General features: G+C 33.7%; 1 protein-coding gene across 5 annotated transcripts in view; it reads left to right on the plus strand.

Annotated features, from left to right (window-relative positions):
- The window catches only part of LOC132910408 (uncharacterized), a 76,163-nt gene that overhangs the window by 25,873 nt on the left and 22,530 nt on the right, over window positions 1-27,760 (plus strand). For 3 of the 5 annotated variants that reach the window (XM_060966088.1, XM_060966089.1, XM_060966087.1), the window contains one exon: window positions 10,706-10,786. The exons of the other annotated variants lie outside the window; for them this stretch is intronic. In XM_060966088.1, coding sequence (XP_060822071.1) covers window positions 10,741-10,786 — 46 coding nt within the window. In that variant the 5' untranslated portion in view covers window positions 10,706-10,740. The remainder of the gene's footprint in view (window positions 1-10,705; window positions 10,787-27,760) is intronic. 5 annotated transcript variants of the gene reach the window in all.

A 27,760-nucleotide genomic window follows, 5' to 3' on the forward strand; every position in this document is an offset into this window, starting at 1 on the left:
AATTATCATTTTTCTTAATGACAGTAAAGTATTTCGTTCCGTTACCTGGAATAAAATTGCGTGTTGCGAAATTGTAGATTTCTGATGTTCGTAACGGATATTATATGAGATAAAATAAAAAAAAGATAAAGCTGAGAAAGAAATTTATGTTAGCGGTAGTAAAGGAGACAAGTCAGATGGAAAGTACGCGATGCGAATTGCGTGAAAATTTCTGCCCTCCTTGTTAAGATCACGGAAACCAGATGATTCGAGGATAAGATTCGATCGACTCGTTCGTTAGAAGCAATCAGTTACGAAGCGTCGAAGAAAGCGGAATTTACAGGTTCGTTAGCAATGTGCGAAGAATCCTTATTTCTTTGCAAATGGGGAAAAGCGAAATTGATAATCACATGCTTGTCATTTATCCCATCGATAGATGAGATTATACGATTGTAAATCAGGAATTTGAGCGATTAGCCTAAGTCATAGAAATATTTACTATTCTAAAGAGGTTGCAGTTGGGCAAGATCCAGTCCGCACTTTCCATTTCATATCGTCTCCGCGATTTAATTTCACGAACGGGACGGTTCTCAGTATTAAAGTATGGTAATACACATATAAAGAAGTTTTAAGGACCAATGACAAATATTTTTTATGTTTATTCAAGAAACATAATCGTATCTTTGTCATTTCAAATATCCTAAATTCTATGTCTTTTATTTCTATTTTTTGAATTCATCATGGTTGATCTTCGGGTTATCAAGCGTGTTATATATAGCTTTATGAGCAACGTTCATGAAACGGTTTACGAAACAACATATAACATGTTTGATAAGTCGGAGACCAACTCTGATGAATTCCACTAGAAGAACAACGTGAAAGTCTTAAGTCAGTTTCTATTTTTTTGTTTGTAATAAATGCATACATAATAAGAATAAATGCATAACGATAAATGCATGCAACTTAAATGCATATTATTGCAGGAATTATTACATTGTCGTAATATAAAAATAGTTACAAATTATTATTGGTTATTAATTTATTCGTACGTTTAATTAATTGTCTTTAAACGTAATAACAATGCCAGAGTTGCTATGTTATTAAGGGAATTAGGAATATGATAGTGAACATTTTGAAGAATTAACATTGTGCTTTAAATCTTACAACAGAAAATTTGTGGAATGAATAGAATTGGAAATTTAGAAAGGAGAACCACTGAACGTATCCTCGATTGCACAGGATCTCCTTCGGTGGATGTACCACGCGTGAACAATTACTGAAATGCGAAAGACAACGTCCTGTGTAGACATGAATGCATTCGAGGACGTGCATTCGCGTTTCCTTCGAGCAGACAAGAAAAGAAGTTTCTTAGATGGCAGAATGAGTATGTGCCAATGACTTGTAAGATAATTACATCAATTATGTGGATGGAGATAGAGAAGAACCGAACGAAACGGAGTTTCACTTTGATTTCGTACGCTTGATTAAACAAATTCGACCTATTTCCGCGCCATTATTCGCACGCTTACTTAATTGCTCACAAACGTACAACTTGCAGTCTTCCTAGTTTTGCAACGAGGGCAAATACAAGAGAATGGTCGATTCTCCTAAACTTACTCCTAAAATACTTCTTCTTTCTAATGTAATTCCATTTTATTGCTTTAAGCACAATTAAAAGGATGGCTAATTTAATTAATAAAATATATATATATATAACTTTGTAAAGGTTCTCCTTCATTTTATACAAAATCAGGTTAATTAAATACATGTATAATTATAGTCGATTAACAGTAACAATATCTGAAGGTAGATAATAATTTCAAAAGAATATACATACACTCTTTGAAACAATCTCTGAAATTTTATAAAAATATGGATAATTAGTCCATGATTAATAGTAGCGACAACTAAAGTCCAATAATCAATAATCTCCTTAATTTTATAAATATTTGAATTAGTTAAACACACTGATCATCGATTACAAATTAGTTTAATAAAGATTCTACCGTAAATGAAGCAGTTTGAGAAATAATCTAATTCGTTCGAAGAATTCGTATGAATTTAACAAGAACAATTTAATTTATGAAACAACGTTATACTTTTGTGTAGAATTATTTCTAATCTCCTTAATTGGACGAAAAATTTCGAGTTGTAAAAGACAATTAGACATAAATTGTTTCTCCGATCCAATTATGAGCTCGCGCGATTACATCGCGCTTCACTAAATAACATCGGCGTTTAATAACAGACTCCAAGCACCTGAAACCCTTCCGTAATGTCAGCGTTATTACAACATCCCTGGCACAAAATTATTATCGATAGCCAACAATGGTTGGTGCAATTAGAAGCGAACACGGGTTTAGCTGGCGAACAGAATGCTACCATTTACGATCAGAATGTTAATCTACGGCTGTGTAGCCTGACGGAAATTTTCATTGAATACAAAGTGGCCTGTTCGCAGAAAAATATAGTCGTAACCGAGAGATAATCAAGGAAATAGAAGAATTCGTAGCTTTAATGCGATAATCGATGTGGTCCAGTGAGCGTAAACGAATGTTTGTGCATGTTGATCTTAGTTTCGCGGTTGACCAATTGCTATGCTTGAGGTATATTTTCGAAGTTCTTGCAATTCTAATTTGATTTCGATTTTTTTTTCGTATTGTTATTAAAGGGATTAGAAATGCGTAGATGCAAAGTATCCGAGTTATGCATAAATAAAGAATTTTAGATAGCGACGTATATAGTTTGGTACTGGTTAGGTCTTATTGATGGCAATTAGGTGTCAAATTGTTGCTCTATGAAATTAATTGAAATCTAATTTTAACGCAGTCGGTAGCTGTATAGTGCGACATAACTATAAGTTATTAGATCGGTGACAATCAAAGAGTGCCTTTGGCGTTTCGTGTTTTCTTATACGAACAGGTTTCGTATGAAATCGTTGTATAGCGTACAATGACGCAAAAATTTCTTTGGGTCTCGTTTTATTTTTTAATTTGAAATATTTTCCCAGAGTAGGGAATTTCTGTTTATTATAATAAATCTAAAATGGAAACATAAAATTTCTTAAGAGAAGGATTAAATTGTATTGAAAGATTTTGATTAGATAATTTCCGAAAGATAAAGCAGAGAACTTTTTTTAATTAGTTAATGGAAATTATGTATATAATATCATCTCCCGTAAATTTGATGCCTTTATATAAGTATCACGTACGTTTAAATATCACAACGCGTATGTTATGGCAAGAAATTTAATATTATTAAACTGCTTATCACTGTTATCATAAAACAAGTAAATATAATTAGAAAAGTTAATATATCGACGTTCTATGAATATGTCCATAATTTGAGTCAGTAGAATATCGTATATTCAATGGGGTAATAAAAGGAGAAAGCACAATCAGCACTACTTTAATTAATCATGCAATCGAATAAATTCGTTTAATTTATATATTTGGATACTTGGAATTTCAACATTACGGAATAACAGTTGCACTCGCGGTTCTAACATATTCCTGTTTCTGAAATGTATCGTAGTGTCATTATTGATCGCCCATTCGCTGTGACTGATTTGCGACTGTACCACTTTACAGCTCGATCATGATTCCAGTGAAAGCTGATTTTTCGAATAAATAGTTACAGTGCAGTTCGAGTGTTCAATTTTAAGAAACGAGCCAGGCTTTTGTATAACTGCGGTTAAAATTGTGATTAATAGTGCTATTGGCGTGTTCCTTTTATGGTAAGTTGTTACTTACAAAATATAGACCAGTTAATTTGCAGACCAGGTAACTTTTATTTAAATGCTTTTCAAAAGTAAAGCTACGTGCCGAGAATTTCGTATACATGACTTAATTTTATTTCTATTCATTATCTATTATATTATATACGAAAAATCAATAAAATGAGTCCTATTTTCTTTGATTACTAAATCAAACTACTAAATACATAGAAAACTATTCTTAGGTTATCGTAAAAGTAAAACGACTAATCTAGACAGAATTACACTTGTGATTTATTTTGCAACAAGGATTTATTATTAATTAGATTACTGTAAGATTAAGGTAACTAATTTAGACAGAATTTCAACTAATACATACATAAGCACACAAGACTATTATTTTATAATTTTATAATCATCAGTCAAATTACGCAACGTGATTGCGTTATGCTTTCATACATCGTTTCTGCAAACCATTGACATTGAAGAAAACACGTATGCACGTTAAACGCATCTTTTCACGTGCTGCTAGAAATGGAAATCCAGAAAGTAATAATTGCTCTTCTTCGATCTCGTGGAGCGAGTTAACGACGTGAACGTCGAAGAAGATATCCGCACGTCGCTTGATCTCTCAATCGTGATCGCATTTTCTCACCAATTGACTGACAACTGTATAATTACCGGCTTGGAAGCTCACGATATACATTATACTCGTTCGCGCGATATCACGGGTTGCGGACGTGTAATGAAGCCGCTCGTCCATCTTCGCCGATTTAACGATCTGACCGTGCTCGAATCTAAAGTCACGTTTCACGCGTAAACTTACGACTTGTCACGCTCATAAACGTCAGAATGCCGCTTCTAAAAAGTATTATTCTGCCGCTAAGAGAGCAGTAACTCTTTGGTGATATACTTTACCGCATGCAATTAATACACTCTTCACGGTGTTCAAATTACTCGGCTGTTATTGCAATTATCAAGCTTCCGAACAAAATAATGAACCTAAAGAACTAAACACAATCTGTAACTCTGACTTTCTACGTATTTTTTTCTTTCGTGTATAAGATGATTTATTTGTTCCGCTATAAATGGCGAGCAGTCCAATAGAAAGGAGAATTGCGAAAGAAAGACTGGAAATCAATTTTTTTACATAGAAAAGATAATTCGAAGTAAAAGTTTAGTGAACGTTGGTTTAGAATAAGTAATTATCTTGGCTTAAAAAATAATTTATGCACGAACTTTCAGTGTTTGGAAATAACTTCCAGATTAGCAACTCCGGTCAATTAAAACGCATTACTATACGGAAATATGAATGATAATTCTTACTATATGTATTAATCGATAATTTAATACCATACCTGAAATTGTGTTGCACATTTTATGAAATACTAATTTTATATAATTGTAGAAATATCAAACTAGTAACTACAATTAAGTAGTTTATGTTGAATCATTAAATCCCTGTAAGTATTATTTATAAGATTATTAAGAGAAATATCCAGTGCGTTTTGCTGCAGTATCTATACTTACGAGAAATAATCCTTAATTTATAAAATACCATAGGTTATCTAATAAGAATATATACGATTGGTTCAGACATTTATACATATATATGTAACGAAACTTAATGGATTCTTTTTGATCGAAGAAAAAGAGAAATGTTTGTCCTACTATCCTCCATTACTTTCTCTGCGATATAAATCACAAAAATGCTTGGAAACTTGGACACTAATCAGTTATTTTCAAACTTATTACGTTTTCTCTGTTTCAAATCTTTATTTCAATTTCAAGTTATTAAACTGCAGAGAATGTTACAGATAGCATCGGAATAACGCAGTTCCGATCTCTTATGAAAATTAATATAATTACCAGCATCATTACCAAGCGATTCTTCCTCGCTAATAATAATCTGTTGAAATCGAAAAAGTGTTGTATTCGCTGTGTTTTTCTGCCAATTCGCGAACGGATGAATGTCGTCATGTAAGGAAGCAATCGGAAAATCTCAGTGTTTAATCGTATTGCGATTCTGCGCCAGCCGTGTATAAAACTTAGTAATTCGCAACGATTGCGAAATGAAGCAGATACGACCGCAAAATCATTACGAAAACTATATTTTGGGATTTACAAAACGTTTGAAAGGTTTATCGTGTGTTGCAACTAGTAATTAATTTTTGATAAAAATATATTTTTATTTTACACGATGCCTAATTACACATTACTTTTATATATTGGGTTGTTTAAAAAATTTGTTGTGCCTTTGCTGTGGATTTCTATAAAATTATGAAATATTCGAACAAATCTTGGTCTCAGTTGAATGCTAAAGAGGATTAAGAAGACACGACAGAAATATTTAGAATGAAATATTCTTAATATATTAAATGTAGGCGATTCTAGTTGTGTAGCCACTAGCATGAATAATTGTACACATCAAAATTTACAAGATTTCGTCATTAGAAAGCGATTCTTTTAGGAAACAGGAAGAGTTTTTTTATGTCTCACGGATGAACGACGATAGTTCTTTCCCAGATTATCGAATAATCGACCGAAACACAGTGCTCATAGTGAAATTTATTTTACGAGCATGCATACCCATCGATTAATGCCTTTTGGTAGTTACAGGATTGTCGATAACGTTAATTAATGTATAGAGACTATTTCTACGTATCACACGTTCCCTGAATACACCTTTGTGTAGGATCATAAAATTATGCAAATGTTAACGCGCATCCTTTTTGATCTTACGACCGACATAATTTTTCACGATAAGATTACGTCATGTCTGATGCCGTTCGTTGAAACTTGTGATGCCATAATTACGATACTTTGAGCATGCGAGCTCGGCGCTCGCGTCTAATTAATATCAATCTTGAACAAGTTTAGTTCGTATCGAAATCGAAATATAATTAAGCTGCATCTGTCTCAAACGAGCCTCTATCGCCTATTGGCAACGATCCATGCTCAAGCCACTATACGTGCATCGATGATCAATAAATTACGAAAGGTACGACGTCGCGTCGTTTCGTACGCGCTGAAAACTAGTTTTGCATGCGATAAGCTACTCGCGTTGCGGCTCGATTACCGAGAAACCAGCGGAACATCCAACCTGAGCTTACGTGTAGCACGATAGTGTGCACGTTACAGCTTTTATGCTCACGTGTTAGATGTATTCATTTTACGAAAAGGACAACAAATAGAATAGATTCTGATCGACGTTTAAAGGAACTAAATTATTCGTGATACAATAATGACTTTTATCAACCAGTGTCTACGCTTAGATACATAATAAGAACTCTTTATTTGAAACGTTTTAATTTCTGAATATTGTAACATATAAAAGAAGTGAACGTATGCGTTGTCAGGATTTTGTATTTTCTTGCGGATAAATGGATACACGTTATAGAAAAATCGATTTCCGCCACCAGGGACCTGACTTCGATTCTGTGTGCCGCATTGAATGTTTTAATACATAAAACTTTACAACTCACTGCACTTAGGCATTTTCGCTTTTTAACGTATTTAATGAAGTATACTGCAAAATGGTAAAAAGAAAGTTAGTGAAAGGCGTATTTTATAAGATTGAAAGTGATGGTGCATTTCATCTAATTCTGTGAACATTTACTTTAATTATGTTATTAATATTTATTCGATGAAAATGAATTCCAACCTGCGTGGCACCTATATCTGAGTCCATACGATAATGGTAAAATAATGGTAAAATTCAAATTAGAAAAGACAGTAGAGAAGAAAGTATTAAGCAGTGGCAAACATACGATAGGAAAGGAAATCACGGAGAATAGTGGAGAAACAACCGAGTAACGAAGATACGCAACGATGCGTCGATAAAGAAATTTTCCCGTACGAATAACGCAGAACGTTTCCGCAATTAAATCGTTGGAGAATCCGGTTCTTCGAATACTTTCTACTAATAAAGATTCTGTTCCCATCTACCATGTAACTAGTAGGTATACACCTAGTGATGTCTATTTGCCGAATAATGAAGTATAGTCGAACGCAAGCTGAATTATTATTGTTTCAACTGGCAACCATGACCTGCCGTACTGGTAACGCGACGTGCAATAAACAGGAGATAAAGTCCTTGTTCACGGATCGCTATCGATGCCTGTTCATACGGAGGTCGTGTGCATACTCAACGTTTCGTAATTAAAGATGCATGCGACGACGTATTTTATTTCATTATTTCCGTTGAATCAGATTTTGCGATACGATCTTTCAGTGTTCAAGACAGCGAGCTGTTGAACGAAGGAAAAGAGGAGAATGACACGATGCTTCTTTACGACTTCGTTTAGTTTTATACTTAGTGCACTGCTGATTGCAGCTTTGCCGATCGTAAAGATTTATAGAAGTATAATTTTGGGTTTATGCTCGGTATTGCAACGAACTATAAATGGTATTAAAGATATTTCTTTGCGTAAATAATCGTCTTTTTACTTGATTCGTCTTTGTTAGTTGTTATACTACGGAAAGTAAATGTGCATTCAGATAATGAGTTTTCTCAATTATTAATAGAAATAATAGCAATTAGGATTAACGATTGTCGATACCTAACTATAAACTTAAGAATTCTGGGATTCGTTTCCTTTCTTAAAAGATCATAAATATTTTATAGCTTATTCTTTGTTGAAATTATAAACGCAAATAAAAACATGGAAGCTAAACAGGTACTTGTTTCATCTTGTAAACAATAATTAAAATACTTTACTTTGGATATTTCTGCATTTTTTCCGTATTCCCTATATACCAGATTTAATATCAGATTTAATACTAGTTAAGATTATAAAATTCATAAAAGTTATTTATTCTGAAAACTAAAATTATTACAAACATACAGTTGATTTTTATAAAATTAATCTTGAGTTTTATTAAAATAGAAACATAGTTATCTTTCATAATATCTATTTACTTACATTATACAATTACGTTTAGAATTATAATTATGATTACGTATATATGTGTAGCATATTAGAAAAATGGCAATTCTAGTGTTAATTAAAAAATCCTATAAACTACACAGTATTAAAATCAATAATCTTTTCTTAAGACTTATTGCTATCCAAATAACTATTAAAATTTAATTGTAGAACGCAAATACAATGATGCAATTAACGAACTTGTTAGATTTATTCAGATCGTTAGAGGCGGATGGATGATCACTGCTCTTCGATGCGCTCGTAACTACGTTCTCTACACGATTATTGCATTAACGTTGCATAGGATACATGCTGAGTTGAACTCGTGGGTGGCCCCGTTATTCTAAATAATTGTTTAGCAACTAAATAAACCTTCGCAGTGTTCTTATTTACAGAAGCGTTACGCAAACCAGTAAGTGCTACATTGTTTCCTAACAGATAACCTTTAACAGATCAGTGAACGACATCATCCTAAATTTATTTATAATTCAAGTGTCACTATTGTGTTATATTAATGCATAAATTCAAACAATTGATTAGATTAGATTAGAAACAGACAAATTATATTTCATTTTGTTACTCCATAGAAATATAAGTAATTCAAGAACCAGACTAAGCAATTAGTTAATCCTTTGGTCTTTGCAGAAATAAGGATTTTTACAGAAGTCTTAAACAAAAAATGAAGAAAATTATTTCCGTCGAAAAATCCCAACTTTCTAATTTCTTTTCATTCTTCTAAATAAATTTCACCCACTCTTAAACCAATACCAGTAATTTTCTTTATATACATATTTATCGCATACGTTTTTAACATCAAAGAACGTCCCAAATTCAATCCAAATCGAGGAATCGAGATTCCTTGTAAGCAAAAGAACGAATAAACTACCGATGCTCAAAGTAGAAGCAAACGAACTCATTGATTACATACAACGCGTAGACTACAATTCGATGCTGAGCGTGGTAAAATTATGTTTGCAACGAAGGCGATCAGTGCACGCCACCCAGCAACATTGCGACACGAACACCGTCACGAACACCGTCACGATCTGTTCCGATAAGTTGGTTTCGTGGCGCGGAAGAGTGTTGCTGCCCACTGCAACCGAGTTGCATACAATTTCTGGCTATAACATTTCTTTAACAACGGTTGTTTGACTAAAAAAAAAAAATCGTTATTTTTATCATACTTTTGTAAACTTTGCAAAATATATGCTTATACCAAATATTTTACAATCCCTGCATATATTTTCAAATTTGTTTCGAACTTTGCCATTATAATCGTGATAGTCGAGTATCATAATAATGCTGATCAAATTATAAGATCTTTCATATATAATATATTCATAAGAGTTTCCGAATATTTTTTTGAGCCAGCGTATTTCTCTCATGGCTGTACTATATGAATAAATATAGTAACTCTAATAGTTAAACGTCAGATGATATTAACCTGCACGATACTCGATGACTTTCTTATAGTCAGGCAATCGTTTTAAAAAACTACAGCGCCCTGAGCCACGCTGTCGATCGCAGGTTCGCCGTGTTTCGACCGTGGAAATGTTCCACTCCGACATTGCTACTTGTATATGCAAATCGTGGTTGGCCGGTTCGACAAATCTGCACGGTGAAACGAACCGGTGGAACGCGTGGGGTATAATAGAACCACCTGTCCGTCTCCGTGGGCCCTGCCAGTCGGAAAAGGGGCCCGAGTTTCGCGCCGACAGCCAAGTCGATGGTTTATGAGAACAGTTTAAAAGGAATCGGGTCAAAATATCCTTTCGGCTCCGAGTTAACTACGTAAGGAAACATTCCTCCTCGATTAGTGTCTTCGATTAACCAATACAGCCTTTTTCGTTGAATTAAGTTTTTTCTTATCGCGGCTGAAAGTTCAAAAAGGAAGTCGTTACCTGACCGTTTTTATAAATTTCAAGACCATAGTCCTCCGAATGTTAAACAAATTTTACTTTCTTATATTTTTGTTTCTTTCTTAAATTTGCAGCTATTCATTCTTTTATATTATATTATATTGATTTTGTATCGTTGTATTAATTTTCAGATTTATAAAGGAATATTTTACTGTTTGTTACAGGTAAGAGTGCACAATATATTCTCAGCTAAAGATGGATGTACATATTTCGAAGTTCAGATGTGTATGGCTGGCTAAAGGAAGGTAAATTTTATTAATAAACATCATATAAGTTATAGGTATTTTTAGTTGGATATATTTAGTTTCATAGGTAGATATTTAAAGGTAGGTAATTATCTCGGATCTTAAAGGCTGCTGTTTTACAGAAAAATAATTTAGATTTCTGTATCTGCTAATTAATCATTTGTTAACGACGATCATATTTGACATTTTTATAACTAAAGGCTGAGAAAGCCTGTCTTTTGTAATACAGTTGTTAATTACAACTGAGAAATTAGTTAACAACGCATCCAAGATAGGAAAGTTTATTAACATCATTAGTGTGCAATCTGTCTCCTTTTCTCTTAAGAAATTTATATTACTCAATCCTCTCGCCGAATTAAGAGCCATCGATAAACATTTGACACACAATATATACGATGTCAGCGAAGAAAAAGATCTTTGCAACAAATGAGCGATGGTCCCAGATTTCTAAATAGCTACTGTAAAGACTTTTATGACCTTATTCTTGTGTCTACGCGGACTATGAATTACACGGCACTTCGTAGCTGTCGCGTTTGTTCTTTAAAGCTCCGACAAGCGTGCAGAAACGAGAATAGTCGTAGCTACTTTCGAGACATACTTCTGAGTCTAAATGTTTGTTCGTAATCATTACGTATGGTTGGAACTTTGACGGACAGTGATAATGCGCTTTAACGCGTGTCGTGAAATCCTTCTGATGTTAAAAGTGGACAGTAGGATTCGAAAATGCGTGGATATCGCCCGCGGAGGAAGGTAATTGATAGTAATGGATTTAAATACGTTGTAACTAGATTCGAATCCTTCATAAGCACTTTGCAAAGAAGATTTTTATATCTTATCTTTATATCGTATATTAAAATTTAAATCTTGGTTTAAATGATTTTGGCCAGGAATACCCGCTATAAATGACTAACATCTTTTTATTTACTGGTAATCATTATCGAAGACGAAAATTAGTTGGCAATAATTATTGACTATGAAAATATTCTTTTGTTTCTTTATGAATAACCATTATCGACGATGGAATTCTTTTTCAATTACTGATAACCATTATTGGCGGAAAAAATATTTTTTGATTACCTGTAAGCATGATCAGTAATGGAATTTTTTTTGGTTACCAATGATCATTATTAATAACAGAAATGTTTTCGATTAATTATAATCGTTGCTACCAGCAAAAATACATTTGGTTATCGGTAACCATTACCGACAGTAAACATATTATTTGGTTATTAATTGACATTAATGAACGAATCGTTACATTTTACGAATAATATTCCAATCCCATGAAACAAATCTGATTCTGAGATATATTTGATTCGAACTTATAAATACATATTGAACTTGATCCTATCGCTACTAATTGGACAGTCGGTGAATGCGTAATACGGATTTCGAGCGTGATCCTCGTCGGATCGCGCGCTCGAGGCGAGCGGTCGAGTGAATCGTTTGAAAAATGTTTACGCAATTTCTGACCGATTACCAACAGCAGCGAAGCGCGTTACATGCGACTATCTACTCCAGAATTCCATTTCAATTTGGTTTAATGCAATTAAACGCGTGCACATGCACATCGCGCTCTCTCTACATGTTATACGTCGATCTTATAATATTGCTTGTGATCCGAGCAACTGGTGGCCGTTTACGGACTCATCCGCGGGATAATACACGTGCAGCCGTGCTTACACGTGAATTCGTGCTTTACGAATGCTCTGCTCGTTGGATAACGTAAAGAGAAGTCGACGAGCTAATCAGAGTATGACGCTCGGGCGAAGCTATCGGCCCGTGTTCTGTAAAAACTGTAAAGCTCGGACGTTGATCTCAATCTATGCCGTTATTCGTCGACTCGTATCGCGTTGCGATACTTGAGCGCAACGATCACGGTTTAATTAATGGATTAGTGGAAACTGGCTTTCGATTAAATTGTTTCCAACATGTATTTCCTTTGTGTTTTGTTATATTGGTATTGTAATAGATGTCTTGATTAATCTGATATTTATTGCGCTACGATATTTCTTTATAACAAGTTCATTGACATGAATATTAATGGAAACTGCCTTTCAGTGAATTTTCTATTACTGTTTCTTGAATTTCTCGGTTCACTGAAATTGTGATAAATATCTTGATTAATTTCATTATTACCGATTCAATTAATTGTCGCTGTAATTAGTAACAAATTAATTAATATAGATATTAATGAAAAACTCATGTACACGAAAATACGAAAACGATCAAATTAAAAGCATGCAACTTTTTTCTGCGTGGGTATTACACGACCTATATTTCTTTCTCTATTTTAAATTATGGCAAGTGTCTTGTTCATTGCGTTCTCGATGCATGTTTGCAGAAAACATATCACAATAACGATATTTGTGTAAGGAGAAATCGAGAGATTTAAATAAAACGATAAACGTTCATCAAGCTACATACGTGAATCCTTAACGTGCTGTTGAAGCATGATAAACAGTACGTTGTATTGCAAAATGTAGTCAATGTTTAAGTTAGAAAGTGCACCTTCAGATGCATTCGAATGAACGTTAACGAAATTGCAAAGCAAGTCGCGATACTAACATTATGGAAAAACGTGTTGCGAATGTGGTGCATATTTTTGCGCGTTAAAAACCCAAAATTCGAAAATATTCTGCAAAGCATTGGCTGCATGGAATACGATTTTTAATTTGTGAATAATTTTATTCAATTTAGGGATTTCTATAATTTTATTCGAAGCACGAATTATACAAAGCTTTACTTCTCTTCTTTCTTTAAATTTCTCCTATATTAATATTTAATTTGTTTTTATAGTGCCTTCCGCAACGTTCGCTAATAAATCGCTAAAGAAGTAGTTACGTTTCTTTTATATGTCGCACGTTTCACAGTAAAAGGAGTTGATACGATCGTTAGACGATCGAGTAATTTAGATTTTTCCAATGACTGATTTAAGCGGAAGGTAAATTACTGATCGTGTAATTAGATGTCGCCTAGTGGACGCGCGAACATGTAAAATAGGAAGGACAGAAAGTAAACGAGAAGACATATGGAGCAAGGCTACTATATTGGAATCTGGTTCATGTTCCGTAACTAATCGATGATGTTTACAATTGCATGGATAATTGAAAATCTTGAGCTGCATGATATATGCATGAGCACGAATTGACAGTATACAATCTAGATGATGTATTAGGAAGACGAGGTCGGAAAATTATTATCTTTCCTATAAAAATTTCATATGTTTGACAAATAATGATAACATTATTCAGAACGTAATAGTTCATATATTCAGTGGATATAAAATTTTCAAGTACTATTATTTTAAATAACTTAGCGTTTATGTAACAATCTCATTATTTGAGAATACTATGGTATGGTTGTCGTCGTGCAAAATTGAATTTATTAAATATAATAATTGTTATAATTAATAAATATAATTAATCATAATTAATAATTAACACAATTGAGAATATCACAATACCAGTTCAGATATTGTATTTTTTATTCATGTAGAAGCAATCGTTACAAGCGTATTATTATGAAAATAGTTAAATTTCATATTCTTCCAATTTGCATAATGACTGCACTTTCCCACAAAAGAATATTTCGATTTCACTATCGCGTTTAATGGGCTGTATGAACCTAAAGCAAGCGTAATAAAAATTAATGAAATTTCCGGTTTATCCAATGTCAACCATAATACACGCGTGTTCCATAATGTATATTATTATTGAACAGGATTAATCATCCATAGTAAAATAAATCTTAAAGTAACATTTCGTTTTCATAAAAATCAATTTTTAAATATATCAAGTACGCGTGTACTTGACTTCGACGTGGATAAATTAAAATCAATAAATCCACACTTATCGATATCTATTGGAAACTAGCTAAACGACAGGTAGGATATTGCGTTAATTAATTACACTCATAAACACAAGGAGGATCGGAAGAGAATACACAGCAAAGCTCATTAATTTATTACTTAAAAATTAAATGCAGGCGTAATTGATAAACATATTAAATCGACTATCTTGAAAACAGAGCCTTATTTAAAAAAATTGTATTCTTCATTTTTATTCATTTTTTCTTTTTTTTTTTTTATAGAGAGTCACACTTTATTTTGTAGTACCACACTTTACAGTATTCGCTACGTATACTTACGTATATCTTACTGTGTACTTACGTTCATCGAATTTTCTTTACTTCACCTACCACAATCCAGCAATTTAATATAATTATGCGTAACAAGTGCGTACGGTAATAGAGGCGATCAAGTCGTTTGGTTCACTGTATAACCATCTAACGTTTCTATCTTGAAATAGTTACCTTGATTCATATGTAGATATTAATCTTTGGTGTGCAATAAATAACGTGTTATTGAAATTACACATGTAATATAACTGTAATGTAATATAACGAGCGTGGTGTAGAATAGTACCCGCCATACAAGTAAATCGTTTGAAAACTAGATTGTAGGTGTAACGAGAGGGTATTTCCATGTATGGAACAGGAAAACATGAATAACTATCAGTTTGTACCACTTGAAGAGATCAGTAGTAGCCTGTGCTCGCATGTTGCTTTGATAGCTTTTTGTATTGTTCTGTATTCTGATAAAAATTTTGTATTAAAACATACGAAGGTTAGAACGCTGTGACACGCTAAAATATTGTTTTTCCTTTTACAAAACAGTTTTAAAATTCAGCGTGTCGTCAACTAATATTATAGTATCAAAATTGTCCTGTGATTTAGTTATTAACTATATTTAAAAAATGTCCAATTATGTTATATTAAAGTTCTCTTATTTAATAAAGTGATATCCGTATTAAAAGATCCACAAGAAATGTACTTATTATGTTCTTCTTGTCTGGTCTTCATTCCTTTTTAGTCAGAAGTTTATATTGATCCAAAGAGTCAACAGAAATGTACTCATTACGTTTTCCCTTGTGATCTTTGTACGTTGTACGTTACTGGAATTTTTCTTCATCATAAAAAGTAATTCAACGTAAACGGCGAAGAACGTCCCAATAATACGTCTTCCTTAACAAGCTATTTGCAAAATGATTCTTAATTAAATGCCAGAAATACTTTCAGGCCGTTGCAATGGTTCCTTTCGCTTTTCCGGTTTTCTCTGTAGAGGTTCGTTTTGATCATAAAAGGAGAACGAACGCAGCCAGCGAAGAATTTTCTAATAACAAGCCTTTCTCGATGATCTTTATTGTCGTAATAATCTTAGTTTTTCACACGAAACATGTCTATGTTTAGGCTGAGTAATTTTACTGGAAATGTTTTCATTACTGAACGCCAAGTTTGTCATAATCGCTTCTAATACAGTTACCAATACACTGTGCGGAATAAATAATTAAGTATCGTTCTATTGCCTTTTACATAGATGTACTTCAACCAATACTTAAAATTGACAATTCATTAATCACACGTTTAATTAGACTAACGACCTCCTTTCATTAGGTTGATCAATGATACACAGAAACAACATATAGGTTGAGAAAGATTCCAATAGTGAACTTGTTACAGTGTTCAGGAATTAATTCGCAAAAGTGAGCACTTATTTAAATAATAGAAATTCTCGAGATCTTGATGCCTCTTTGCCTTTGTTCCACCGATTCCCTAATTGTGCATACTTTCGAAAGACACAACACCTCGTAATTGCCACTAGGAGCAATTCCGAGAGGCAACCGAATGCCAGGCTAACGAGCTTAACATGTGCCAATCGTGGGTGCGCTCGTGCGACATTCATTCGACGCACGTTTCAGCGTCTGCACTTTTGCAAAATCACTCACAACGTCCACGAAATCGCTCTCAGGCTAATTCTCAGTAGGTGCGCGCTTCTGTCCTTTCTCTGCCTCGCGCGGGCATGACTAACTTCGGCGTTAATCGCGTGAAATTTTGATTTCGACAACGTTACAGATAATTTTCGGATTATTTAACCAATTATCCAAGCTTTCACTTTTCGTTATTCGACTTTTTCTTCTTACCTTCTCATTTCCTAGGATATGTTATCAGCAACATTCTACGTAAATTTTAGGTTAAATCTGTTTCGAGTGTAGTTTCTCAGTTTGAAAGTATAGTAATAGCTATGTAAAATGAGAATTACATCTTCCAGCTTACTTTTTTCCATTTTTCTGATTATAGTTTTCAACAATTCATAGTTCTACATTTGCATTCTCTCTTACTAAATTATTTTTGGATGACAATGAACAATATGAAATCTCTCGCTCGAGATTTCTATATTTCCAATGTTTGCTAAAGAAACTTATGCAAATTTATGATCTACCTATTCTAAATGATAAAAATAAAAATCGCAAAATAAATAAGCGATCATTGGACTCAACTAATATTACAAACATGTTTGATAAAAGTTAATACTAAATAATATTAAAAAAATTGTAACATATTTGGATATAGCTATGTATATGTATGTATGTATATAAGAGATGTTTTGTTTTGCTGTTTACTTCTGTTTTAAATCTTTGCTGCTTGTCTCGCATGCAAATAGATAAGGCGGTAGGAAACATGGCTAGAGCAGGTTGTGTGGACGCTTCTGTCGCGAGCTATGGGAAGAAAAAGGAGAAAAAGGAACTGGTAAAGGGGGTAGGAAAGACTGGCGGACGCCGAGGTTTCTACGGATGCCGGGTAAAGCGAGTTCCTCATATCTCGCACCTTTTAAGCGATCTGATCTGGTGAAGTAACGTCGCCGCTGGTGTCTCTTTCGCCGACCTCCTTGCACGGCTTATGTCAGGATCAGATGCACGTTCGCGAGCTCGACCAGACCGTTCGATCGGCCGACGAAAATGGCAGGTGAGACATTCTCCCGCTGGTCAAACCAAGTAAATAAGGACGCGTTATTTGTAACGGCTACTTTGTCTAGTATTGCTCACCTTTCCGAACGACACGTTCGGACAACACCGAAACGGAGAAGTCGCCTAACTGTTTCGGATGCTGTATTCTGCAATAGTAATTTATCATCTGTTTTCCACCTATCGTTTATCAGCTTACTGTATTTCACTTCTCGAGGAAAAGATTATTTTTTATACGTATGAACTATCTACATAACTATTTGTAAAGTAAATTGTACATCTCTGTGGCGTTTTTAAATGTGTTTAAAAAATTAGTTAATTTCCTTTAAAGTTTACTAACGCTATAATATACTATCGATCTTTAATATATATGCCTTTAATATTTACCTATTGCCTGCTAACAATGCCTGCAGAAATAATATTTATATATATCGTTTAAATATGTTAGAAATAGTTAATCAGAATTAGAGCAATATGATGAAAGAAACAAGTATGCGTAATCATGTTACGACCTGAATAAAAGTATCTATATAAGACAACGTGGTATGGATGGGAAGTATCATTATCATTTATAAAAGTCATATATTACCTTATTATCGAAGAGTAGTAGAGTGAACGTTGTAGGACTAAAGATTTCGATAGCTTTTGATCGATGGCAATGTTCACGATCCGTTGAAATCCAATTAGGGTCGAACTTACAATAGTGGATTCAATTTCATGATCATCGTTGCGTTGAAACGTGATAATGAGTAATCGCAATTGAGCTGTAGCATAATTTAAATTAATATTCTATTGGACAATACTTCGTGTTCGTTTTCCTCCATACATCTACAGTATAGTTTTGTGCAATCGATCTCTTCTAATATGTATAGCAGTACATACTAAAAAGTGTTAAATCGATATTCTCTTAGTTTCATTCTTAAGGGGAAAATATCTTTTGCAAGGAAAGAGGATACTCAGCCTTGTTATTAGTATTTCTCCATTCCCCTATAATTTTTTAGAGCAAAACAAAAATAACGGATCTTTAAATTTTGTGTCGTCAGTAGAGCAGATCTACCATATCTGTAATACCATATTTTGTAGTATGTAACTTGTTTAGTTTGTAATAGTACCTTATTCAGTTTTCTGTCAAGGTTAGTAGACGTTTGTCAAAACACGGATCTATCTTCTATGTAATAACTTTGACAGAATTATGCATTATAGATTCAGTTTGCTAAATAATTTTCATGTCAGATAGATCAATGACGTTTCCGTAAGTGATTAATCTCTTTGTAGCTCATTGAGTTTTCCTGTAGAAACAAGTAAGGTAAGTGACAGAAGCTAACGCGTCCTTTCTCTACTAGTAATATCCGCGTACTCGTCTATGCAATCGTAACGTCCAGCTGAAATGGGAAACATTCTTTAGCTGGTTGCTGCGTTAGGACACGTGATTTGTAGCGGTCAGTATGCGAGATATCACTTTTGTGGCACGAGAGACACGTTAATAGGGAAAGGAAGAAACCTTCGTTGGGAAAGATCCGTGCCAAGAATAACGTGATTTGTGGATACTATAAAGGAATTAATAAAAGTGTCGTTCCGGAAATCGATAGAGAAGAAAAAGACTTACGTAGAACCGATCATTGTGAAATACATAACTACGATTGATAGCTGTAGCAAATACCAATCTGTCTCGGAAATTAGGAAGGTATAAAGAACCTAAAGGTTCTATTGTAATAAGAGAAAGTGGAGCGGGAAGTTAAGCGTGTCTATGAAAGCGCAATAGCAAATTTCAATTCCTGTGTTACGTTCGATATTTCTCATGAGTAATGCAATTTGCATGCTTGGAAACATTTTCCAATGATTTTAGAAAAAGATATATAACTGTTGTATAACGAGTAATGATACGCCTATGGATTGTAAACAGAAAAACACGTGGAACTTGCAAATTATATCATAAAATTCTACGATAGTTCTAATAAAGAATAAAATCGTTCTGAGCTTTTTTATCTCTCAATTATAATTTTCTGTCATTTTCTTACCAAATTACATTCTACCGGAAAAGAGCAAGTGTTCGTATATTTTGAATTGTAGTATATTTGTTATTTGATAGGAAGTATTGCGGCGAAATTTTTCGCTCGATAAGCGTATATCCTATCAAGGAGCAAAACATTTTAATACGATAGGTTGGTACACTTGATTGCAGATCTAGATCTAGATCTAGATTATCTAAATCCGGTGGAATAAGAAAGACCAACATCTCACTCTTTGGTTCAAAGCTACATCAGCATGTCGATCGATAGCGATTTCAATTACGCTGTCATTAACTCTTTTGAGATTTAGTTAGATCGACTTACGTCAACGTATTTAGACTAAAGCTCAAATTAATCTGCTGATTGATCAGTTGATTTGTGTGTATCTTAAACATTATGTATATTTTAAAGTAAATTGAATTATCTTGTGAACGAGTCCTTAATGAATTATAACACCATTATTTTGTCACATATTGTAATTATGTATACATTTCATCATACAGTTTTACTATACAATACAATTCCACATTGAAATGTATAATTTTTTGCCTTTGGAGAAAATCTATTTGAACATCTCACTGCAAAAATTAAAAAAAGCAATAAATATTGTATTATTCTCCCTTTCTGAGTAAAAAGAGTTAATGAGATATAACAGGATATTTATCAATAAACGTCAAACATTTGTCATTAAAAATATTCAAATATTTGTTTAGTAACTACTGACTATAGATTAACCACAGTGCACAAATATTTATGTTGGTATAAATATTTCAAAATGTTTCAACGTATACAGACCGCTGTACGTCATAGCAATAATAACTTCATATTTACTTTGACAATTGTAACGATCGCCAAAGCCGAGTACGATTTTCGGAAACACAACAGCAGCAAACATATCTACATTCCAATCATAGGTGAAATAATTCCAGCACGACGCAGCGATGCGTATCAATATTCAAAGTCATTGGTCCGCAATTAACAGGTTTGCGACCCTCGGCGATCAGCGCATCGCAATTTATCCAGCGGAATGAGCGATGAATATTCATATACGAGCGCGTATCCATCCTGGTTGCGATTCGCGAACGCTCGATCATAGATCATCGCGGACAGAAGTCGAGGGACGAAACGAGGGCCGATGATGAATCCATGCCACGTATGTGTACAGTCGCAGTTCTTCGATTACCAGTTACGAACGACTTGGATGAGCTCCGAGAGAACCACGAACTCGAACCGACCACTTTCTCCAAGCCTCGAGCGAAGTTGTACATTTTTCGTTCTTCTGGTCGGAGAATTATTCATTCGCGAGCATCCTTCTTATTCAGGACAGTTGAAGTTGAAGATCGTTGATGGAAAACTGCTTGCAATTGTGAGTCGTTTGATGCCGGTAGATGATGTCAGTGCCAAGATCGATTGAATCGTGAAGCGGCTGTGGTCAAGAACAGGGTTGGGCACTTTTTCTTTCCAACGAAAATGGTAGATAAAAAGGTCAAACAATTATACGAAATAAAATAACGGGTAAATTTATTTGAATATTTAAAGCTGTTTTCGAATATTCGTATGAAATATTCACTTTAGAAATAATTGCATACTGGAATATTTAATCGCATTAAGTAATGCGAAAATTAAAACGTACTAAAAGAAATGTTTTTAAATCATTGCATTAGAATTTTAGGGTATAAATGCCGTGTATTATAGATATATATTTATAACATATATAATATAATATAGATAATTTATAATATACATAATGGATATAATACATTCGTATATAATTAAAACAATTACCTAATATTAAAGGAATTTACTTTTCAAATACATTATTATTTAAATAATGTTACTTAAGATTCATTCACAAAGAAAGTTACAAATAAAATAAACATTTTGCTTGAATAACTATCCGAATAATATAATAATAAATAATTTATTTCGATAATGCTCAATCCTGGTTAAGAGCTACTATTTTAAACGATTGTTTCTTCCATTCTTTCGTTCCAATATTTCCTATTAACCTTATCTCCGAGTCGACTCGTATTTTTTACAGACTCATTAATTTAGTTACATCTTTTCCTCGGAACGCTAATTTCTAATTTATTACTGTTATTATCGTGTTAGCGAAACACGTTGGACGCACTTAGTTTTCGCCGTATCGAGCTGCAGTTAAGCGGCCACATATTTCGATCGCGGCGATTTCAAGGAAGTTGTTAAACGATTGGCAAGAATCTGGGCGAAAATGGTGTAGGAAAGTTTATACGAAACGGGAAGTACTTTGCCGGTTTCTATGGCATCTTTCCTTGCGACTTTGAACGAGGCTGTATTTCAGCGCATCGACACTCTCGAGGACTCGCATTTACCGAATCGATGCGTGAAAGTGACTCGGATATTTTATTGCTGTCATAAACGAACACGCAGCTTACTCTGTAACGAAGAGAATCGATCAGCCAGCTAACCACGACACTGGTCACCTTGGCCATGAAAGATGCACGGGCAACTCGTCCAGGTCGTGGACCCTGGAGAATTTCTTACGTCCCATCCAATGTTAGCTCGGTGACCGGCGCTCATTCATCGTGAAAGTCACTGATCTCGATTTTTTGCTGCGTTATACAAGAGAAAAACGAAATTTTATGCGGTTCTCGTTAAACACGTGATCTCGATCGATGTACATATACAGTGTACTCAAGAAAGTATTTGCACATTTTTGCACACTTAGAGAAATCTTTAATCTGTCTAATCTATTAGGTATGTGTGTTATACAAAACGTTTAAAAATTGCATTAAGACTACGATGAAATATGATAATCATGATTCTATTGGTAAAGTCTGAAACAAATCCGAAAGTGAACATAGAAAAAGTTAGAAAATATTCATTGTAAAATACATTACAGTCAGTTATCCATTATTTTAGAAAGCCTCGATATCAAAGGAGTAAAAATTTAATTTTTACATTATATACGTTTATTATGTACATTTAACACGACTGTTCACATAAGTATACGTTTGCGGTAAATATCTTGTGACTTTTAGAAACATTTTCATATTTCTTTCAAATTTTACCAATATAATCGCGATAATTTAATTTAATTTACAGTAATAATGAAAATCTTCAAACAAATTTTTTAAACACGCAATATATACATACATATCTTATATACGGAAGAGATACTTTCGTGAGTTACTGTAGATTTATCATCGATGCCTGTTGCAATGTATATTGGGCGGTAGATAATCATAGTTCGAGAAAACAGGAAACCCGTGGGTATTAAAAATGGACACACAATAAGGCGGAACGAGGAAAATTCACGGTTCATAGGTGACGGATATATCTTCTAAAACGATCAAACTGAAGACAGAAGTTAGGAGACCCGGAAAGATGTGCTAATAAGGACCGATTAAAATCGGGTTCGTTATTTGCTGCCCCCTAGGAAGAAAGGCTCTTTCACGCTGCTAACGTATAATTGAGAACGAGACGCATATGCATATACTTATACAACGATGCAAAGGAAAGTGTTCGCCACGATCGGTCTCTTTCACAGGGTAATCAGATCATTTTTCGTTCGCTTTCACCAAGACTTTTTAAGATCCTTTTTTGAGACGCATATGTATCGGAATATATAAGTTTTGTTCTTCACTGAAACTTTCTTAGGTTTAAAACAGAACTGTGAAATCTCTGAAACTATATTGGATACAACATTTTTTTCCCATTGCAGCGATTTCAAATTATTTTGAATATATTTAAATTGCGATCGCAATCTCGTCTTAAATAGTTCTCGCTTAATAAAATTTATTATTGCTTAATTTTATACGTACTATACAGACAATACGTTCATATTTCTATTTAATGAAAGTTAAAATATTTTGATAGTATTTGTTACTCCAAGTATGGAGGAATTAAAATGTAATCATTAGCATTAATGACAATTTTAAGCCGTACCTTTCTTTTCTATTTTCCAGATAGCAGATAAGATAACTCTAATACACCACCTTGCATAACTATTGGAACTGATTTATGATCAAACAGCTGTAGAAAAATATTACGGTACTTTTAAGATATCCGATAGCCGATACTTAACGCATTCTCTAAAATCCAATCTATACGGGCAACTACTTTAACACGAATTGCGCGATCTTATCGTTATTTGAGGAATGTAATAGACGTTTATATCTAGTAGAGGTCTTTTTGGAGACTTTCAACAGCTCCGATCCGATTCGAAATTGATTACCAGCATCGATCGATGCTTGTTTTGCCGTTAATTTTGGCAGCTCGTTTGTCAAATATCGCCGTATCTGATGGCACACAATCTCGCGATTGTTTCGAGTGATTACGGACTTTCTACTTCACGCAGAAAGCTCACACCGTGAACGCTGTGAAAGTGCATTAATTTGCGCCGTGCGCGTTGTTCGAAACAAGGTATACGTCGCGCGATGAAAAGATAAAACGGAAACAAGACCACTGGTAGACTATCATCTAATTAAGTTACGCAAGACAAATTAGCTTATTTTCGCCCAACTTTAATGCAAATCGATTTAATCGACAAATGAAGTCTACGAGCGAGGATACATTTAATAAATTAGATTTTAATGCATTAATTAATCGACGAAAGAAAAATAAATTATATAAGTCCCTATCGATAAATATTAAGTAACGGTAGTGTAAATCATACACTTTTTAACATTTCTCCAATGCTCTTCCTTATTCTACATAGTTTACGTATCCATGACTACCACGTGCTATGATAGTCTCATACATATACTATTTATGTCTTCCAATTACCAGTACGATCATTCACTATATTGGAATGCTAGCGAGAAACAGGTTCATATATCATAGTTATGAAATTATTGCGAGTAAAGATATTATAAATTCTAAAAAAAAGGCCAAAGATGTCATAATAGAATATGAAATTTCAATTTTCTTGAGTTTTGATATGGTAGATACGATACTTTAATTAAGGACAATATTGGAAACAAAATGGAGATACTTGAAACGAACAAAGTTAATAGGAGACTCTATATATGAAAAAATTATTTGTATAAAAGTGCTTGTACGATTAAATATATTTTCTGATCAATTGGTTTGTGCAGTTACGTAGAAAAATCTAGTTTTCATTGATAATAATTAATTTCAAGGAGTATCAGAATTGAAAATAGTAGTACAACGTAAGGATAAATATATAGATATTATAACATCAGTCTCTTAAGTCATTCGATACAGTGATTATTTCTCGAAAGCATAATGTTAAAAGCAATGTAATTGCAAATACACTTTGAAATATGAGTTACACGACATTACGTTCATGTCAATAAGTGGTATTTTCAAGCAAGTGAGAAATGAGTGTTATTCATTCACTTATCACTTGTACATTGCTTACTTTATTAAAATATGTTGAATAACTATATTATATACAAGAAAAAGCTTTTTATATTCTTTATAAAATACAGAGAAGGAACCTTAATATCTTATGATAATATATTGTCAGCGATGACAATTTTCATTCTACTTACTCCCCTTAATTGTACACTACTTGGCTTTGCAATTTGTTTACTTCCAAGAATAATGAAATCCATCATTAATTACTACTATAAAAAGGACAGGTTAATATAAATTAAATTCTTAATGAAAAGCCTGCTGCAATATTATTCGTTAACGAAATATTATAGACATAAAATGAATAAATATGAAATACACGTGTATAGTTATTCAACACGACGTGTTTTAAAATAGTACACGAGAGAAATTCTGTACCTACATATTCTTTTACAATACAAAATGCAAAACATTAATGCGTCCAAGCCATGTATGTAGGTCATACGACAGGATTGTAGAAACAATTTTTCAATCCTTTGATATTTTAAAATCAAATGATACACTTTGTATAACTCAGTCGTGTAAGCAACATGAGTACGACAAAGAACTGAAAGAACGATGGAAATTAGCAAGTTCCTTTATCACCAACGACGCGTGTAATTTATCGAACATGTAAAAACTTAAAGAACTGAAAAATCACTTCGACACGGAGAAAGAACGAAACAGCAATGCTGACAGATACCTTTGTTATTGCAATATTATTCCTTAAATAATGACAAGCCTGACGTGTTGCAAATCGCGACCGGTTTTCTGCAAATTTGCATATATACCGTGCAGCGAGGCCCACAATGGCGAACGTACGAATGTTTAACACTCTCGATATTGTTCAAAGCAGTATAGCAAAAGCATTGCGGAAACCGCTTTGTCCCGATGCCAGAGTGATTGATGCCGAACGAACAAATTGCTCGCTTTCGATCGACGTGTAAGAAAGTAGACTAATATTAATAAGCTCGTGAACCGGAGATTCATGCTTTGCAATTTGTACCGGAATAACGTCCTTGGTACTGCTTGAATTTTATTGAATGAGAAATAAACCAATAGGTAAAAGATTACATCCGGGAAAGACCTCTAGCAATGTTAATGTTCTCGTGTAATAAAAGATCGTATCTCTCGTACTGAATTATTAACTTGACTAAAAACAGCGAAGTGTACGAACCTTCGGGCCAACGCGTTCAGTACAGTATCATGAACGGTAAAAATCGTGAAAATTATTTTCATCTGTTTCACCGAAGAATCGACAAGGACGATGGGAACTCCGTCGAAAATATATGGTTTAATATCATGGCAACTGGCGACGCGGATAGTAACGTCGTTGTGTAAGTGATAGTTATTAATTCATGATGTACATAGTTACGTTACCAGTCAGAAGTATCTGGGCACTCGTTTATTTTTGGCATGTATCATTTTGTTATTAATTATATGACTTGGCGAAATTAATTTTAAACAACTAATATACATATATGAAACGAAATACTGATATCTGCAAGAGTGAAATGATACAGTACAGTGGTATTCAATTTTCAACAAAATTTACAGCAATTCACTTTGGAAAAGTTATTTATTCTCAGACTATTTACAATCTACATATTTTGTTGATCTTTCATATGAAAGTTATGTTCATGCAAAACTAGCCATAGCGCTAAAGACAGATATTTAATAAATCATGATGTGCGAGGTTGAGCATGAATGGTTTGGAACGATGATCAGCCGTTGGAATCATCACGTGATCGTAGGAATCACGCGTGACTCGTGAGCCTTGGCACGCATACTGCATACATTATTCTGCAGTAAGAAACGATAGAAACGCTCACGCACTCTTATGCACTCGCACATTCTTTGGCGCCCACCTATCAAGTAGCTACAATGCACCACCTACGCCGATCATTCAACTTCAACGAATAAGATTGTCTGTCAGCTGCACCCATTTGTTGACACGAGGCTAGGTGTTGTATTTCTTTTTGGTGGTCACGTGTAACCACGTGTTAATGAGAAACCCTGTTAACGCCTGGAGTTTCGTACAGGAAGATATAAATGTTAGGTATAAATTATTAGAATTTATGAGGAAAGATGACAATGCAATACTCATATAATTACGAAAGCTTCGTTGCTATCGTTTTCAATGTATACCCCTTTTCGTTTTGAAACCTCGAGGACTTTATATTAGACTATAAATTAAACTACTTTTTTGACAGTATTGTAGTTTCTATTTGTTGTATTTCATTCTATGATTTTTTGAGCAAGTAAGATATGAATTTGAAATGGTACTTAAAACATAGAAACGCACATGAAAGTATTTGAACATTTACCACTGAAAACTTTCATGAAAATATTGTGCGTGATTGAAATTTTATAAGATTGGAAATTCTTATGTCTTCGACAAAATCTCTGTGGGTTTGATTCGGTTATATATGTGATGCGATTTTCTATAAAATCTACGGTATAGAGTCATCCTTCTCGTTATTTATTCTAAATAGATAAATAAATGTGATAAATAAATATATAATTCTAAATAGATAAATAAAAATAATAATGAAAAATGATTAAGATTTGTAATTTCATTAATATTTACTATTACATGTTTGCTTTTCTATTGAATTACGTTTACTGATGCAATTACCTAGATTTCTTCTCCTTCGATACACAATGCTACATTCACTTTTTATCCCTTTGTCCGTGTCAATTTTTCATTTTGCTTAAGTTTCTAAATGGATGACTGATTGCTCGTCTCATATTGTTTGCTGTTGCTTCACACCATCGCGATACTTGTGCGCATTTTTCCTGACTATTCCATCGTACCACAT

Source organism: Bombus pascuorum, chromosome 9 (assembly GCF_905332965.1).
Source record: "Bombus pascuorum chromosome 9, iyBomPasc1.1, whole genome shotgun sequence".
Lineage (NCBI taxonomy): Eukaryota > Metazoa > Arthropoda > Insecta > Hymenoptera > Apidae > Bombus > Bombus pascuorum.